A 19,443-nucleotide genomic window follows, 5' to 3' on the forward strand; every position below is an offset into this window, starting at 1 on the left:
TGAGCCTTTGAACATTTCAAGATACAAATCGTAAGAATGGAATATTAGTTAGTAACTGATGTTGGTAAGGCTACAGTTCTTCATTTTTTAAGCCATGCTACAAAAGCTTGGTCACTGGTCAAGATTTTGGTTCAGTGAGTTCAGTGCGTTGGACTTATACTGCTAAAATTTGAATTTCGATACCCGAAGTGGCCAGATCACAAAGTTACAGTGAAATTGTCTTTCAAACAGCATAAACCGAATAAGGCTAGGTGGTTTAGGGAACTCGACTCGTAATCTGAAGGTCACGGGTTCGAATCCCCGTCACACCAAACATGCTTGCCCTTTCAGCTGTGGGGCGTTATAATGTCAATCTTACTATTCGTCGGTAAAGAGTAGCCTAACAGTTGGCGGTGGGTGGTGATGACCAGCTGTCTTCCCTCTAGCCTTACAAAGATACATAAGGGACGGCTAGCGCAGATACCCCTCGTAACTTTGCGCGAAATTCAAAACAAATCAATCTGTATTTAAAACACAGAAAATCTCTTTAACTGTTAACTGCTAAACATCTGTATATTATTACTAGTGATATAATTTAACAGTTTCTCACCGACGGACCAACCCGATAAGGAGGAGTTGACCTATTCTTTACACCCCGTATACCAGATGGACATCGGAAACGTTTGTGTCGTCCACGAGGAATTCTGCAAAGTCCTTTTTTACCTGAGTGTCCACTTGTGTAAGGATAGCACTGTTCTGACGTGAGCCTAAAATGTTAGAAACATTTTAGAATAAAATGTGTTAAACAATGAGAAAGCCAGCGATCAAGACGAAACACTGTTTGGATAAAAATGAGTCCTCTTTGAAACTACCCCACTGTCCACCCCCAAAAAGTATAATTTCTTAAGAATACCAACGTTATCCATCAATCAATACGTTACGTATTCTCATCTGATAGATAGTAATTTATATACAGTCATGTGAAAAAGTTAGGACACCCTATGAAAACCTGTGTATTTGTGTAACATTTTTGGATATATAGATATTTAATCTCAATTTTTACAATACTGAGAGATTATAGGAATATAAGTAAACAATTAAAACTGAAGAAAAGACTTTTCATGATCTTCTGTAAATGTAATTCTACACAAATGAATATTTTAACTGAGAAAAAAGTTAGGACACCCCCACATTTATTCCCACTTAAAATGGCTCAACTCACACACAGGTGTATCACACCAGGTGTACATGATTAGAAGATCGTTACTCAGCATTTTGAATGAGGCTTGTCCTATTTAAACCTCAGACATTTAGTTTGGTGTGCTTCTGACTGTTGAAGTGAGAGTGAGCACCATGGTGAGAGCAAAAGAGCTGTCTGAGGCCTTCCGAAAGAAAATTGTAGCAGCTTATGAGTCTGGTAAGGGATTTTAAAAAATCCCAAAAGATTTTGAAATCAGCCATTCCACTGTCTGGAAAATAGTCAAGAAGTGGAGGACTTTCAAAACAACTGTCAACAGGTCTGGTCGTCCAAGCAAGTTCACCCCGAGAGCAGACCGCAAGATGCTAAAAGAGGTCTCCAAAAACCCTAACATATCATCACGGGACCTACAGCAGGCTCTGGCTACTGTTGATGTGAAAGTACATGTTTCTACAATCAGAAAGAGACTGCACAAGTTTAACTTGCGTGGGAAGTGTGCAAGGAGGAAACCTTTGCTCTCTAAGAGAAACATCAAGACCAGATTGAAGTGTGCCAGAGAGAATGTAGACAAAGACCAGGTCTTCTGAAATAATGTTCTTTGGACAGATGAGTCCAAAATTGAATTATTTGGACACCAGAACAGAAGACATGTTTAGCGTAAACCAAATACAGTATTCCAGAAAAGAACCTCATACCAACTGTGAAGCATGTAGGTGGAAGTTTGGGGCTGCTTTTCTGTAGCAGGACCTGGACAGCTCACAATCATAGAATCCACCATGAATTCTACTGTGTATCAGAGGGTGCTTGAGGATCATGTGAAACCATCTGAAAGAAAAGTAAAGCTCAAGCGGAACTGGACCATGCAACACGACAATGACCCAAAACATACCAGTAAATCCACCAAGGACTGGCTGAAAACTAAGAAATGGAGAGTCCTGGAACGGCTAAATCTAAGCCCAGATCTTAATCCCATTGAGATGCTGTGGGGTGACTTAAAATGGGCTGTACATGCAAGAAACCCCTCAAACATCTCACAGAATTCTGCATTGAGGAGTGGGGCAAACTTTCTTCAGACCGATGTCAGAGACTGGTAGATGGCTACAAGAAGTGTCTCGCTGCAGTTATTTCAGCCAAAGGGGGTAACACTAGCTATTAGGGGGTAGGATGTCCTAACTTTTACCTCAGTTAGAATATGCATTTGTGTAGAATTACATTTACAGAAGATCTTGTATAGTCTTTTCTTCAGTTTTAATTATTTAGTTATATTCCTATAATCTCTCAGTATTGTTAAGATTGAGATTAAATATCTATATATCCAAACATGTTACAAAAATACACAGGCTTCCATAGAGTGTCCTAACTTTTTCACATGACTGTAACTGTAATGTTTCTCTTACCCAAACAAGAGGATTTTTATAAGAATGTATTTAGTGGAAGATATACATATTACTTTTAAATTTTAAACTCTTAATGTTACCAATAATCATTAATAAACGTATTAGTTACCCCTGGTTTCGTAAAAACCACCAAGCTCTGTCTATATGGCCTCCTTCACAACCCTGCTGCCCTCTGGTGTTGCAAGAAACAAGATGCTGAGGAGACAATGTTAATCTTTCTCGGCCTCTCGACTGGATGGCTCTCCGATCAGAAGCTAATGCTGTAGAAACCAGATGTTAGAGATAAAACAACGTTATGGTGTGAGGATCTTTCCCTATCTGGCCAAGAATCACCCTAATTAGTTTACTTCCTATTATACACCAGTATTAGATCTGGTATACTTTTAAAAGTGTATTTTATATCCAGTATCTCGGGGATTTTAAGAATGAGATGAATGTATAATAATAGTATATCAAACACACACACTTTCTTTAGGTACCATATCCAAACAGAACATTGGTGACCAAGGTCTTCCACAGATCTCTTCCTCTCTACGTACCGTATCCAAACATGACATTGGTGACCAAGGTCTTCAACAGATCTCGTCCTCTCTACATACCATATCCAAACAGAACATTGGTGACCAAGGTCTTCCACAGATCTCGTCCTCTCTACGTACCATATCCAAATAGGACATTCGTGGCCAAGGGCTTCCACAGATCTCTCCCTCTCTACGTACCGTATCCAAACATAATATTGGTGACCAAGGTCTTCCACAGATCTCTTCCTCTCTACGTACCGTATCCAAACATGACATTGGTGACCAAGGTCTTCAACAGATCTCTTCCTCTCTACGTACCATATCCAAACAGGACATTGGTGACCAAGGGCTTCCACAGATCTCTCCCTCTCTACGTACCGTATCCAAACATAATATTGGTGACCAAGGTCTTCCACAGATCTCTTCCTCTCTACGTACCGTATCCAAACATGACATTGGTGACCAAGGGCTTCCACAGATCTCTCCCTCTCTACTTACCATATCCAAACAGAACATTGGTGACCAAGGTCTTCCACAGATCTCTTCCTCTCTACGTACCGTATCCAAACATGACATTGGTGACCAAGGTCTTCAACAGATCTATCCCTCTCTACGTACCATATCCAAACAGAACATTGGTGACCAAGGTCTTCCACAGATCTCGTCCTCTCTACGTACCATATCCAAATAGGACATTCGTGGCCAAGGGCTTCCACAGATCTCTCCCTCTCTACGTACCGTATCCAAACATAATATTGGTGACCAAGGTCTTCCACAGATCTCTCCCTCTCTACGTACCGTATCCAAATATAATATTGGTGACCAAGGTCTTCCACAGATCTCGTCCTCTCTACGTACCATATCCAAACAGGACATTGGTGGCCAAGGTCTTCCACAGATCTCGTCCTCTCTATGTACCATATACAAGCAGGACATTGGTGGCCAAGGTCTTCCACAGATCTCGTCCTCTCTATGAACCATATCCAAACTGGATATTGGTGGTCAAGGAATTTCACATATCTATCCTTCTATATTATCTGTTAATGTCTTTTCCACTTTCAGAAATGCATATTTTGCTATTCATATTCTACATTTACCATCTGGTGTTATGTAGTTTTAAAGTAGTTAAATTCATTGACCTATCTTGTTCCTTATCTACTTTGACAGACAGAAATAGTCTTATTTGCAATTAACACACATTCTGTTTTCCCACAGTTAACACTTAAACTAATCTTCCCACTTTCGATAAAATAATTTGTAACTTATCTTCTGAACCAGCCATTAAAACTGTGTCATCAGTAAAGTACAAGTTGTTCAAATTCTTTCCACCAATGATCAGTTTTGGCAACTCCTCAATGTCCCTCAGGAATTTCTCATTTTACAAATCAAACAAGTCATATTAAAACAAACAGTTTTGCTCAATGCTTTACTTACTTGTTTTCTATTTTTCACCACTGCAGTTTAGTCCAACAAAGGTTTCTTAAAATTCCCAATTCTTTACCACAAGTGTCCACCTTCTCCATAATGTTTATTACCTCCACATGTATCAAGAGCTTTAGAATAATCACTAGAGCACAATAAAAGGTCCTTCATGTCTATTATCCACTACAAAAACATTTTTACCAAGATGATGGCATTTCTTCTTCCACGATCATCAATAAAAAACATATTGAACTTTTGCAATCTCTGGTTTCATTCTACTTCATTATTAACACATTTAACGGGATCTCTATCACATAGCTCATAAAACTGATGGTTCGATAATGTTCACAATAAATTGGTCTTTTAGGGATTACAATGAACATTGAGTTATCACAGATCATTTTACTACTTTTATAAACTTCATTGATAACAGTTCTTAACTTATTCATACCAAGTTATTCCAAACATCTGATCTACAATAATTTCATGTTGTCTTGCAGTTTTCTTGGTTTCCACTCTGTTGACAAGTGTTCGTTTTTACGATTGTTCTTCATAATTATCGTCGAATACACTCTGTCCATCTTTTCAACAGTTGTTCCTTTTCCATAATTACATCATCATTCTCAGCTTTTATACAGTCACCAGCAGTACACCCTTCTTTATCCTTAATGTTTCCCATTTTCCTACACATTGATTTAACATCTTTAAGTTTTTCTGTACATCTTGCATTAAGCCAGTTTTCATTTCTTCATTACACATTGAACAAATTCTTTTCTCCAGTTTCTTATAGGCTTCCACACTACGGGTTTTTATATTCCTTCCACGAGTCCAAGGTTTTCTGCTTCTTTTACCATAATTTTAGAATAATAACCCCATTCAACTGGTGCTTCTTTAGAATAATAACCACATTCAACTACTGCTTCTTTAGAATAAAACCACATTCAACTAGCGCTTCTTTAGAATAATAACCCCATTCAACTGGTGCTTCTTTAGAATAATAACCCCATTCAACTGGTGCTTCTTTAGAATAATAACCCCATTCAACTGGTGCTTCTTTAGAATAATAACCACATTCAACTAGTGCTTCTTTAGAATAATAACCCCATTCAACTAGTGTTTCTTTAGAATAAAACCCCATTGAACAAGTGCTTCTTTAGAATAATAACCACATTCAACTAGTGCTTCTTTAGAATAAAACCACATTCAACTAGTGTTTCTTTAGAATAATAACCCCATTCAACTGGTGTTTCTTTAGAATAATAACCCCATTCAACTAGTGCTTCTTTAGAATAATAACCACATTCAACTAGTGCTTCTTTAGAATAAAACCACATTCAACTAGTGCTTCTTTAGAATAAAACCACATTCAACTAGTGTTTCTTTAGAATAATAACCCCATTCAACTGGTGTTTCTTTAGAATAATAACCCCATTCAACTAGTGTTTCTTTAGAATAATAACCCCATTCAACTAGTGTTTCTTTAGAATAATAACCCCATTCCACTAGTGCTTCTTTAGAATAATAACCCCATTCAACTGGTGTTTCTTTAGAATAATAACCCCATTCAACTAGTGTTTCTTTAGAATAATAACCCCATTCAACTAGTGTTTCTTTAGAATAATAACCCCATTCAACTGGTGCTTCTTTAGAATAATAACCACATTCAACTAGTGCTTCTTTAGAATAATAACCCCATTCAACTGGTGTTTCTTTAGAATAATAACCCCATTTGGACATATTTCCTTTATTTTTAATTCGTTGAAAATAATTTTAACCACAACTATATGCATTTATGTAATCGGGCCGTTTACCATTAGAATTATATAATCGAGGTTTTATGTCGCTTCTGGCTTCTAAGTTTGCTCAACCTTATCTTGATGGTTCACCCTCCAGAGACATGGTCGCCCCTGGGAAATTTTTGGATTATCATATTACATTGCTTAACCTTCTATTGGTAGTAACATAATCAAATTGGGTTCCAACAATATCTTCAAGACGTTTCTTCTCGGGTGGTGCTCGAACCACGTGTCCCTAATCACTCACAATCAAACTACTTCCCTACTGGTCAGTTCCACGCAGTCCAATAGCAACTTGACCACTTCCTGAGGTTTGCATTGTTTCTTGTTTATCAAGCATCACTCTATCCGATATTGTACAAAATTATGTAAACACTCTGAAGTGTCCAAAATCAACCAACTACACTAATTTCGCTCTATTCGGCCCGGCATGGCCAGGTGGTTACATCTCTTAATGGCATTCACACATAAGACTGTAGGTAACATAGATATACAACAAGCTATCCCTGGTGGGAAGCATTAAAACAAATCTATACCTGAAGTTGAAAATGCCCACGATGACCCACACTCTCCCTGATCCCTAATGTCTTGGATCATTCTCGGCCACCGTCGACGGGAATCGAAGCTTTCTGGCAAGGGTCGACGATCCAACGTTCGAATCTCGTTCATGTGCATCGTCTGTAGTGTGAACCAAACATTAATTAAGATATATGTTTATCTTACTTGCATAAACTATAAGGTGGTACAATTTTTTTCTGTTTTATAACTACAAATAAGACTGTTACCCATACAGTTTGAATAAACCAAAGATAATCCTTAGTCAAAGATGTCATTGATTTCAACAAGATTTCAACAGCATTAAACAAAAATATGCAATTTATTTTGTAGAAATTATTAAACGAGATGGGAACGGATAATGTGTTTTGAATCCGTTATGTGAGGTGTGCTTGATAAAGAACGGTGTTTTTGAACAGAATATACGATTATTTGTTTCTTATTATGTCGCCGTAGGACGTCTTTAATTTCAATAATTTAGTGTGACCGTTGTGTAATATTACATAATATTACACAATATTACGAGCAAACAAATAAAAATATATATTTATCAGTTCTTGTGCACGTACACATTATGTGAGTTTCCGGATGAAACAATATATCGATGGTAAAAGGGTTAACACTTATCCAACCGTGTAAGTAATCCCGGTGATACTAAACAATAAAGAACCCTAACCTGCATCACGACATGGTTTAGGTGATTCTAAACAACAAAGAACCCTAACATGCATCACGACATGGTTTAGGTGATACTAAACAATAAAGAACCATAACCTGCATCACGACATGGTTTAGGTGATTATAAACAATAAAGAACCATAACCTGCATCACGACATGGTTTAGGTGATTCTAAACAACAAAGAACCCTAACCTACGTGACGACATGGTTTAGGTGATTCTACACAATAAAGAACCCTAACCTGCATCGCGACATGGTTTAGGTGATTCTAAACAATAAAGAACCCTAACATGCATCGCGACATGGTTTAGGTGATTCTAAACAATAAAGAACCCTAACATGCATCACGACATGGTTTAGGTGATTCTAAACAATAAAGAACCCCAACCTACATAACAATATGGTTTAGCTGATTCTAAGCAATAAAGAACTCTAATACACATCACGACATAGATTAACTGTTTCTAAACAATAAAGAACCCTAACCTGCATCACGACATGGTTTAGCTGATTCTAAACGATAAAGAACCCTAACCTGCATCACGACATGGTTTAGGTGATACTAAACAATAAAGAACCCCAACCTACATAACAATATGGTTTAGCTGATTCTAAACAATAAAGAACCCTGATCTGCATCACGACATAGATTAGCTGTTTCTAAACAATAAAGGACCCTAACCTACATCTCAATATGATTTAGTTGATTCTAAACAATAAAAAACCCTAACTTACATCACAATATCAGTTAGCTGATACTAAACAATAAAGAACTCTAACCAACATCACAATATGATTTAGTTGATTCTAAACAATAAAGAACCCTAACCTACATCACGACATTGATTTATTCTTACTTCACGGGAGAACATCCCAACTTTCCTCATAATAACAGAACTCAACTTACCTCACGGTATGGTTTAAATGTTCCTAAACGATAACGGATCCCATATTCGAGTGTCCGGCCCCAGAAGAAGGAATAGTTAGAGGCCCGCCATCTGTGGGCGAAAAAGTTTACTTTAAATTATCTTCTGTTTTTTTCCAAAACATTTCTTCACTTCATCCCTTAAAACTTATCCTTAAAGTAGGCTGTTCTACTTGATGTTTTAAACTATTTCAAAAGAATTTCGCCATATACTAAATTATTACGTTTAGTCTTAGCATACATATCACCCGCCAGACAGTTGAACCCATTCAATGAAAGACATAAAAACGTTTTTCCACGTGCAATCAAATTTCGGCAGCATTGCTTTGCTGTCATAATACTTTATATGCGCAAGAATAATTTTCTCTTTGTAGAAATTGCTGGATATTGTGTAAAAAGTCAATTCTAACAACGTTAATGAAATACTAGTGAAATATGCGTAGCTGGGAAAAAATTTGATTGTTTACGAAAGAAATCCCCCCCCAACAGTGGCACAGTCCTGAATTTATAATGCTAAAACCGACTTTCGATACCCGCAATTTGCACAACAAAGGTAGACCAATGTTTAATTACAAGTCAACATTATAATAAAAGTCCGAAAAAATTATTTTACGTGTTTTATTGGACGGTTTTAGCCGTCTGCCATGTTCTATATATCTTAATAAACTAAAACTATTCCTACTCATGAACAAATAGACAAGTTTGCCACTAAATAAATTTAAACTTTACAATAGTATTGTAATTATATACAAAAACTCTTAAGCGCAATTCATGTGACTTTGAAATAATAGGAGAGTTTGGTCAAAGTGAAATATTCTGTTCAGGGCGACGTAAATAATTAGAAATTTTAACATCATGGTAAACACGACTTTAAATTAGAATTTATTTAGTGTATCAGAAAAGTGGTGATTTATCGCTTTCTGTCTTTTTAACTTTAAATATAAGGAAAGTACATCTACAAAGACCTAAGATAAGAAAACATAAAACTTACCCATAATTCCCTCGATTAATTACATCATTGAGTTTCGGCTGAACGAGACACGGTTTATTTTCACACACGAATTCAAACTTGTTGGGGGCCGTCTTACGACATTCACTATAAAGATATTTCTAGATGATTTTTCTAAACTAGAATGTCTAATTCTGCACAACTACATCAATCTTAACTTGAGGTTCAGGAAACTGCTCGCTGACTATCTCCCACACACAATTGTTATTAATAAAAAGAGACATAAATTATTTTTTCTTATATATATATATCAAATAAACTTTATTATGGAGTCAGCGTAGCTGAACATAGAAAGATAGTGAGAACTATGATCCAGTTCGTGGTTCTTTGTTTTAACCAATATTAGAAGGTATTATTCAATGAAGAGCGACAGATCCGATCAGAGGGGGATCAGCCATCGGGAAGTTACTCCTGTGTACACTTCCTTATTAAACATTATGTTACGGATACTCGTTACCCTAAATCTCAGCTGGGTTGTAACTACAGGGTAGAACAGGGTGATTCACGGATTACGTGGGTTTACTGTAATTATCAACCTAAAGATTTAAACACTGTCTATTTGCTTGAAAGATGTGTTAGCTAGAAGCACATTTTGTTTCTGTGTTTCACCTTATGAGAATCACGTTTCTAGTGTTAACGACAGATAGTTTAATAAAACACTAGAATAAAGTCGTCACGTTACAAAATGTCCATGTGCCTGTATATCTTCCAGGCGGATACGTATTACATAGATATGATGCATGGGTTAAACGGGCGGATTGAAATAACCCTCTAGAATTTAGGTACAGTTATCCCTAACTTAAAAGTGCTGAGTCAACCAGTCAGAGTATCTGTCGCCTGTTGATCACTTTTGCTAACGGACAAAAAACTGATTGTCATGGCGACAACGTGTTCGCTGGCATACCGCGGCGGCTCAAACCTTGAGCTTTAATATCCGCGGATCGACACATAAAATTATAGTTAAGTCCAAATGAGAGCACAACACTTAAAAACTATTTGTTTGTAACAACATAAAGTCACCTTGGGCTATTCGCTGTATCCACGGCGGGTATCCAACTCAGGATTTTAGCATTGTGAGTCCGTAGACTTACAAGGGGGGTTACACAGAAACTGAAACTCAAATAATCCATCATTAATGTTTCTACATATTATCTATCCGTCAATGAGTTCCAGACCCTGTCGAGTGTTTTATAAACTATTTATGTGTTAAATTCCTTATTAATTTAACTTTATTAATTGTGTGTTTTATTAAAGAAGATGAAACATAGCAACATAACATTACTCAATATGTGAACACTAGGGTTAGCGAACAGTACCAAAACAAGTTGGTAATTTGAGAGTTGATCTCGCCATTTAGTCTTTCAAATGACATTTATTTATTCTTAAGCACAAAACAGCACAATGAACTATTTGTGACTTGCCTAATACAGAGATAGAATCCAGAATCTTAGTACAAAAAACTCCAAAGTATCCCGCTAAACTTCCGAGAAGCAAACACTTAAGAGAGATCTGTAATTATATTTAACGAAACATAAGATAGAAGGTCTAATTATAAAAAACAACATATGATAAACATTTACTTTAACTAACCCTAACTCCAATTATCGACCAACTGGAGATCCAGAGCTCGTTTCTGTGAGGGGAAGTGAACAAATAAATGGTGAATACCTTTATTATCATGGCACGTTCAGTGAGGGAAGTGAACAAATACATGATGAATACCTTTATTATCATGGCACGTTCTGTGAGGGAAGTGAACAAACAAATGAATAATGAAAGGATTATAAATAACTTGTTCCCAATGAAATGTTCATGATTATATAAATGAAATGTTTCCCATGTCAATATAAAACTAACTTTGATTTTAGACAAGTAGCTTCAAACTTACAATGGGAGAGCAGAATAACTCCAAACTCAGACAAAACATGATAAGCGTCTACAAGAAGTGAGACGCTTCTCTCAAACACATCAATTTATAAAAATATTTTATATTTCCTGAATAAAATTTACATCTTGTGGATTGTGATTTGCTTGCTTTAAAGTTATAAAATATTTTAATTTTAAAGAATAAAGGAATCGAGACCTATCAAACGACAATAACTAGCGTAATCTTGCTAAACTGGGTTTCTTGTTTATCTTTACTAACAACTTGTGACCAAACAAACTACCTTTATAAAACAAAACGAACAAATAATCCAGTAATTAACGTAGCTAATTTGAGTACCGTCGTTGTTAGCTATGTTTTCGGCCATAATCCTAACAACGTTTTACAAGGTTTGTCTAGCGTAGGAGAATTGTGGTTAGTCCTAAATCCATGTGCTATGCTAAAACTACAAAATAATCCTCATAAGTGTAAAAGAATAAAGTGATAAAACGTAATAAATAAATAATATAAAAATAAGCAAAAAATGAATATATAAATTTAATATATTAACCAATAATATTAAAGAAACTAACTTTAAATATAGAATGGAAATATGACGTTACTAATAAGGCACGTAAAAACTATTAGTTTGCTTCGTATATTTTTCCTAATTCCACGTCCATATAAATCAGTAAGACAAGAAATACGCTATGTAATATTTCTTAGAAATTAGAATAATTGTAAACTTTAACTGTCAATAAAACGATGTGTTATCCTGTTCACTTTACTCTTTCATTAAAAACTTTAAAATCATGAAATTTACGTATAGTTGGTGTTAATAAAGAAAATGTATCCGTTTCAGTTCTTATCAAACATAAAATATACTCTATTTGTTTGCTTTGGTTGTAAATAATACATCAGTTTATCAGTTTCATACTCTGTATACTCGTATATGCATATCTTTCATATTCGTTCAAGGTGTAAAAATATTTACTTTGTTTTGACTTTTTTGTTCAAGAAGTCTCGAAATTTAAAGTTTTGTCATTTTAGGGTTCGACTCAAGCATCGCAATCTTCATATCAAATAACATTAGACTCAGCCACTTGGTTTCTCTTTCAATGTAACAGTGCAATAAACTAATTTATTTTAATTTGTACTAGAAAGTGAAACATCTTTATTCTGCTTTAGTATATAATAATTATACTTATGCCATTTGTTTATAGTTCTAGTTAACAGATATTCACATATATCATCTAACTACATCAGGTTTTCACAGTTTGGGTGTAGAAAGATTCAGTGTAAATACAACACAAATTGAATACGACAATTCATAAGCTAAGCTTAACTCACTTTAGGCCTACTTTGCACTCGCTAATGTCTTGTCACGTTTTCACGAGAATTTGTTTTGAATTTCGCGCAAAGCTACTCGAGGGCTATCTGCACTAGCTGTCCCTAATTTAGCAGTGTAAGACTAGAGGGAAGACTGCTAGTCATCACCATCCACCGCCAACTCTTAGGCTACTCTTTTACCAACGAATAGTGGGATTGACCGTCACATTATAACGCCCCCACGGCTGAAAGGGCGAGCATGTTTGGTGCGACAGAGAAGCCCACATAGAAGTGTTTCTGTGTGATTGTATGCATTGACATATTGATGTAAATTTATTTCGAGACATATAAATTCGACAAGTTAGGTGAATATGTTATTATACATTAAAACAAGGAGTGGACAAAGCGTAATGACCAACATAATATGTCATTTACTAATTTTCTGCTTTTAACTTTCTAGGAATTAATAAATGAGTTAATCGCATCTCAAAATTTGAAACACAGAAATAACTGATAATACTTACATTATAACTAAGACTTATGACATAGCTGGTTTGTACTGAGCTAACTTTAACAATACATGTATAACACAGTTGAAATGTTATTATTCACATTTTATAATGTAGACCCGTAATGGGCCAGTATAGAATAATGTGATTTGAATTGTGTGTAGTCTTCTAGTGATGTACGCGCATTAGAACAAAACGTAAAGGTCCGTCCATTAATGGGTTGTAAACTTAGACAAGTTGCACACAAAGTTCGTCTTATATTTTGATTTCCTCTACTTGGTAGGAGTTAAATGAACTGAAAGCTCAATCAATCACTGGTTGACCAAAGTTCTTAAAATTCTTGTTCGGATCTTGCATTATGTTTAATACTACGGAAAGCTAGACACGCGTGCAAACTACAGATCTTGGGTAAGCTATACATAAATACTTGGTTTCTATGATATATTGTAGTTCTATGAAAATAAGAATATGTCTCCGCGAGTCTTTGTTTCACACTACAATGAACAAGCAAAAAACAGACAAAATAAGATTTGTTTGTTTCTCAATGTTTAAGCAAAATCACGTAAACAGCTGTCTGCGCGTAACTGTTCCTAATTTCCAACTGATGGAGTCAAGAACACCCACCCTCAACTCATGGTTTCCTCTCATCTGACCAATTAGTAAGATTTGACGGTAACTCTTATAACACACATGACTCCAAAATACAGCTTACTCAGCAAGGTATCGTACAAATTCACATTAATGTTTTCTCGGATCTAGCGGAACATACTGACAATCAGTTTTTGATCTAGTGAAACATACTGACAATCAGTTTTGGATCCAGTGGAACATACTGACAATCAGTTTTGTATCCAGTGGAACATACTGACAATCAGTTTTGGATCTAGTGGAACATACAGAAATACTGTATAAATAAACATATAATTTTTAATCCAGTAGTAAACAGTACTAGTTACAACAAACGTAAAATAAAGTTGATTTATTTAATGTGTATTAGGATTGTGGAAAAATACATGAAATCCACCAGCTTACTAAAATCGTCCCTAACTTGAAACAGACAGTCAAGATGGGAGAATGTCGGTAAACAACACCCTTACCGTGCACCCACACAAAGTACAAAGAGTGGTGTGTTTTGACAACGAGTCGCAAACCATGAACCATCGGATTCATAGTCCAGGCATGCTAACCATTAGGCTACCTTTGGCCACATACAAATAAGGAAAAAAATCCAAAAATATTCACAGCAAGCTGTCAAAAAATTGTGAAAGAATGTAACAGATTAAAACAAAAGTTAAAGGTATCTGATTTTGAAAAAAAAATGTAACAACAGTTCTCTACTAAAATTTGTCCAAAACCGTCGAACATATTGCAGTTAAATGTCATATATAAGAAATTATTTTCACAAATATAGACGTATATCACAGGTACTAAATACCAGCTGAAGTACCGCCCCTTGGAGTGAAGTTACGTAACTCCATCATTAACGAAAGGTTATTTTAGGATATTAAAATTTGCTTTCGTTTTTTGTAATTAAAAAAAAAACAACAAAAAATGCACGCAAGAAAACCCATACAAACTGTGAGACACAAAATTTGAAACCTCAAAATTGCATATATCTCCTCATGAACCCTCCAAACCTTCATGACAGATTTGATGAAGATCCATCAATAGGACCGCAGATAGCCCATAGTCTTATGATTAACTTCAAAGAAACAATCGACATACTACTAATGTTTGTAATAAACAGAACATTATAAGTAAAATACAAAATAGGGTTTTTTATGTTCTTTACGTTGACAAATGAGATGCGTAAGTTTCACTGGATACGTAAAGTAACGAGCCTGGTGTGGCTTGGTGGTTAGGGCACTCGACTCGCAATCTTAGGGTCACGGGTTCGAATACCCTTTCCACCAAACATGTCTGTCCTTTTAGCTGTGGAGCCGTTATAACATCATAGCCAGTCCCACTACTCGTTGGTAAAGAGTAGCCCAAAAGTTGGCGGTTAGTGGTGTTGTCTAGCTGCCTTCCAATTGGTTTACTGTTTAACCAAACATTTCGTTCCATTCCGGAAACTTATGACAAGCCTACTATAGATATAGGTGTCCTTCCAACAGACAATTATATTATCAAAAACTATCTTCTCTTACTGCGACAAATCGAGAGATCTTATTAATTGAAGTAAGTTGGGAGAAAACAAAGAGAATATGTTTTTTAATCCACATTTTGACGTCGACAGAATAATGCCAGACATCGGCCTCAGTTTTTTATTGCAATTACTTGAAAGCGGCGAAAGTCGTGTTTCTCCACTTGTTCTTAATACGAAAGCTTGAAGACAGACTATTACAGCACCCTTGGGTGTTATGAGGTGCCTCTAAGTGGGATGTAATACACTTTTCGTCATATATCACAGGCTTCTTTAAATGTATTACTCATTTTCCACTTCTACTGCATGTGGACGACACGTTTTTTTATTGTTACCAGGTCATAAGGGTGTGGTTTTATCTGACCTTTTCGAACATTTAGGTCGTTATTTTTGATAAACCGAGCCATGTTCGATCAAAAACCTTGAATAACGTTAAAGAAAAGCCTCTCTAGGCCTTGAGGTTTTGGTTTTTATAAAGTCTGTCGGAAATAACTTTGTGTGTCGTACAGTTTCAACTGTTATGTCCTCAATATATACTTTCAACAAACAGATAATTAGGTTTCAACTGTTGGAAAGTACTGGCAACCAGCTTTGGATCTAGTGGAACATACTGACAATCAGTTTTTGATCTAGTGAAACATACTGACAATCAGTTTTTGATCTAGTAAAACATACTGATAATCAGTTTTTGATCTAGTGGATCATACTGATAATCAGCTTTTGATCTAGTGAAACATACTGATAATCAGCTTTTGATCTATTGAAATATACTGACAATCAGTTTTTGATCTAGTGAAACATACTGACAATCAGTTTTTGATCTAGTGGAACATACTGACAATCAGTTTTTGATCTAGTGGAACATACTGATAATCAGTTTTTGATCTAGTGAAACATACTGATAATCAGCTTTTGATCTATTGAAATATACTGACAATCAGTTTGGGATCTAGTGGATTATACTGATAATCAGCTTTTGATCTAGTGAAACATACTGACAATCAGTTTTTTATCTAGTGAAACATACTGACAATCAGTTTTGGATCTAGTGGATCATACTGACAATCAGTTTTGGATCTATTGGAACATACTGACAATCAGTTTTGGATCTAGTGGATCATACTGATAATCAGTTTTTGATCTGGTGAAACATACTGACAATCAGTTTTTGATTTAGTGAAACATACTGATAAACAGTTTTGGTTCTAGTGAATCATACTGATAATCAGCTTTCGATCTAGTGGAACATAATGACAATCAGTTTTTGATCTATTGGAACATACTGACGTTCAGTTTTTGATCCAGTGAGACATACTGATAATCAGGTTTTGGTCTAGTGAAACAAACTGACAATCAGTTTTTGATCTATTGGAACATACTGACGTTCAGTTTTGGATCTAGTAAAACATACTGACAATCAGTTTTTGATTTAGTGAAACATACTGATAAACAGTTTTGGTTCTAGTGAATCATACTGATAATCAGCTTTCGATCTAGTGAAACATACTGACAATCAGTTTTGGATCTATTAGAACATACTCACAATCACTTTTGGATTATGTGGATAATACTGATAATCAGCTTTTGATCTAGTGAAACATACTGACAATCAATTTTTGATCTAGTGAAACACACTGATAATCAGCTTTTGATCTGGTAAAACATATTGACAATCAGTTTTTGATCCAGTGAAACATACTGACATTCAGCTTTTGATCTAGTGAAACATACTGACAATCGGTTTTTGATCTAGTGAAACATACTGACAATCAGTTTTGGATCTATTAGAACATACTCACAATCAGTTTTGGATCTAGTGGGTGATACTGATAATCAGCTTTTGATCTAGTGAAACATACTGACAATCAGTTTTGGATCTATTAGAACATACTCACAATCAATTTTGGATCTAGTGGATGATACTGATAATCAGCTTTTGATCTAGTGAAACATACTGACAATCAGTTTTTGATCTAGTGAAACATATCGACAATCAGCTTTGGATCTAGTGGATCATACTGACAATCAGTTTTGGATCTAGTGAAACATACTGATAATCAGCTTTTGATCTAGTTAAAAATACTGACAATCAGTTTTTGATATAGTGAAACATACTGACAATCAGTTTTTGATCTAGTGAAACATACTGACAATCAGTTTTTGATCTAGTAAAACATACTGATAATCAGTTTTTGATGTAGTGGATCATACTGATAATCAGCTTTTGATCTAGTGGATCATACTGACAATCAGTTTTGGATCTAGTGGAACACACTGACAATCAGTTTTTGATCTAGTGAAACATACTGACAATCAGTTTTTGATCTAGTGGAACGTACTGACAATCAGTTTTGGATCTAGTGGATCAAACTGATAATCAGCTTTTGATTTAGTAAAACATACTGACAATCAGTTTTTGATCTAGTGAAACATACTGACAATCAGTTTTGGATCTAGTGGATCATACTGATAATCAGCTTTTGATCTAGTGAAACATACTGACAATCAGTTTTGGATCTATTAGAACATACTCACAATCAGTTTTGGATCTAGTGGATCATACTGATAATCAGCTTTTGATTTAGTAAAACATACTGACAATCAGTTTTTGATCTAGTGAAACATACTGACAATCAGTTTTGGATCTAGTGGATCATACTGATAATCAGCTTTTGATCTAGTGAAACATACTGACAATCAGTTTTGGATCTATTAGAACATACTCACAATCAGTTTTGGATCTAGTGGGTGATACTGATAATCAGCTTTTGATCTAGTGAAACATACTGACAATCAGTTTTGGATCTATTAGAACATACTCACAATCAGTTTTGGATCTAGTGGGTGATACTGATAATCAGCTTTTGATCTAGTGAAACATACTGACAATCAGTTTTGGATCTATTAGAACATACTCACAATCAATTTTGGATCTAGTGGATGATACTGATAATCAGCTTTTGATCTAGTGAAACATATCGACAATCAGCTTTGGATCTAGTGGATCATACTGACAATCAGTTTTGGATCTAGTGAAACATACTGATAATCAGCTTTTGATCTAGTTAAAAATACTGACAATCAGTTTTTGATATAGTGAAACATACTGACGATCAATTTTTTATCTAGTGGAACATACTGACAATCAGTTTTTGATCTAGTGGAACGTACTGACAATCAGTTTTGGATCTAGTGGATCATACTGATAATCAGCTTTTGATTTAGTAAAACATACTGACAATCAGTTTTTGATCTAGTGAAACATACTGACAATCAGTTTTGGATCTAGTGAAACATACTGACAATCAGTTTTGGATCTAGTGGATCATACTGATAATCAGCTTTTGATCTAGTGAAACATACTGACAATCAGTTTTGGATCTATTAGAACATACTCACAATCAGTTTTGGATCTAGTGGATGATACTGATAATCAGCTTTTGATCTAGTGAAACATACTGACAATCAGTTTTGGATCTATTAGAACATACTCACAATCGGTTTTGGATCTAGTGGATGATACTGATAATCAGCTTTTGATCTAGTGAAACATACTGACAATCAGTTTTTGATCTAGTGAAACATATCGACAATCAGCTTTGGATCTAGTGGATCATACTGACAATCAGTTTTGGATCTAGTGAAACATACTGATAATCAGCTTTTGATCTAGTTAAAATACTGACAATCAGTTTTGATATAGTGAAACATACTGACGATCAGTTTTTTATCTAGTGGAACATACTGACAATCAGTTTTTGATCTAGTGGAACGTACTGACAATCAGTTTTGGATCTAGTGGATCATACTGATAATCAGCTTTTGATTTAGTAAAACATACTGACAATCAGTTTTTGATCTAGTGAAACATACTGACAATCAGTTTTGGATCTAGTGGATCATATTGATAATCAGCTTTTGATCTAGTGAAACATACTGACAATCAGTTTTGGATCTATTAGAACATACTCACAATCAGTTTTGGATCTAGTGGATCATACTGATAATCAGCTTTTGATTTAGTAAAACATACTGACAATCAGTTTTTGATCTAGTGAAACATACTGATAATCAGTTTTGGATCTAGTGGATCATACTGATAATCAGCTTTTGATC

At 35.3% G+C, this 19,443-nt stretch overlaps 1 protein-coding gene across 1 annotated transcript in view; it reads right to left on the bottom strand.

Annotated features, from left to right (window-relative positions):
* LOC143242045 (putative peptidase C1-like protein F26E4.3) overlaps positions 1 to 19,443 on the bottom strand; it is a 65,663-nt gene that overhangs the window by 25,702 nt on the left and 20,518 nt on the right. The window contains exons 4-8 of the mRNA XM_076485387.1: positions 9,465 to 9,569; positions 8,456 to 8,546; positions 6,850 to 6,991; positions 2,684 to 2,834; positions 590 to 746 (exon numbers count right to left, since the gene is read on the bottom strand). Coding sequence (XP_076341502.1) covers positions 590 to 746; positions 2,684 to 2,834; positions 6,850 to 6,991; positions 8,456 to 8,546; positions 9,465 to 9,569 — 646 coding nt within the window. The remainder of the gene's footprint in view (positions 1 to 589; positions 747 to 2,683; positions 2,835 to 6,849; positions 6,992 to 8,455; positions 8,547 to 9,464; positions 9,570 to 19,443) is intronic.

Source organism: Tachypleus tridentatus, unplaced genomic scaffold (genome assembly GCF_004210375.1).
Source record: "Tachypleus tridentatus isolate NWPU-2018 unplaced genomic scaffold, ASM421037v1 Hic_cluster_1, whole genome shotgun sequence".
NCBI lineage: Eukaryota > Metazoa > Arthropoda > Merostomata > Xiphosura > Limulidae > Tachypleus > Tachypleus tridentatus.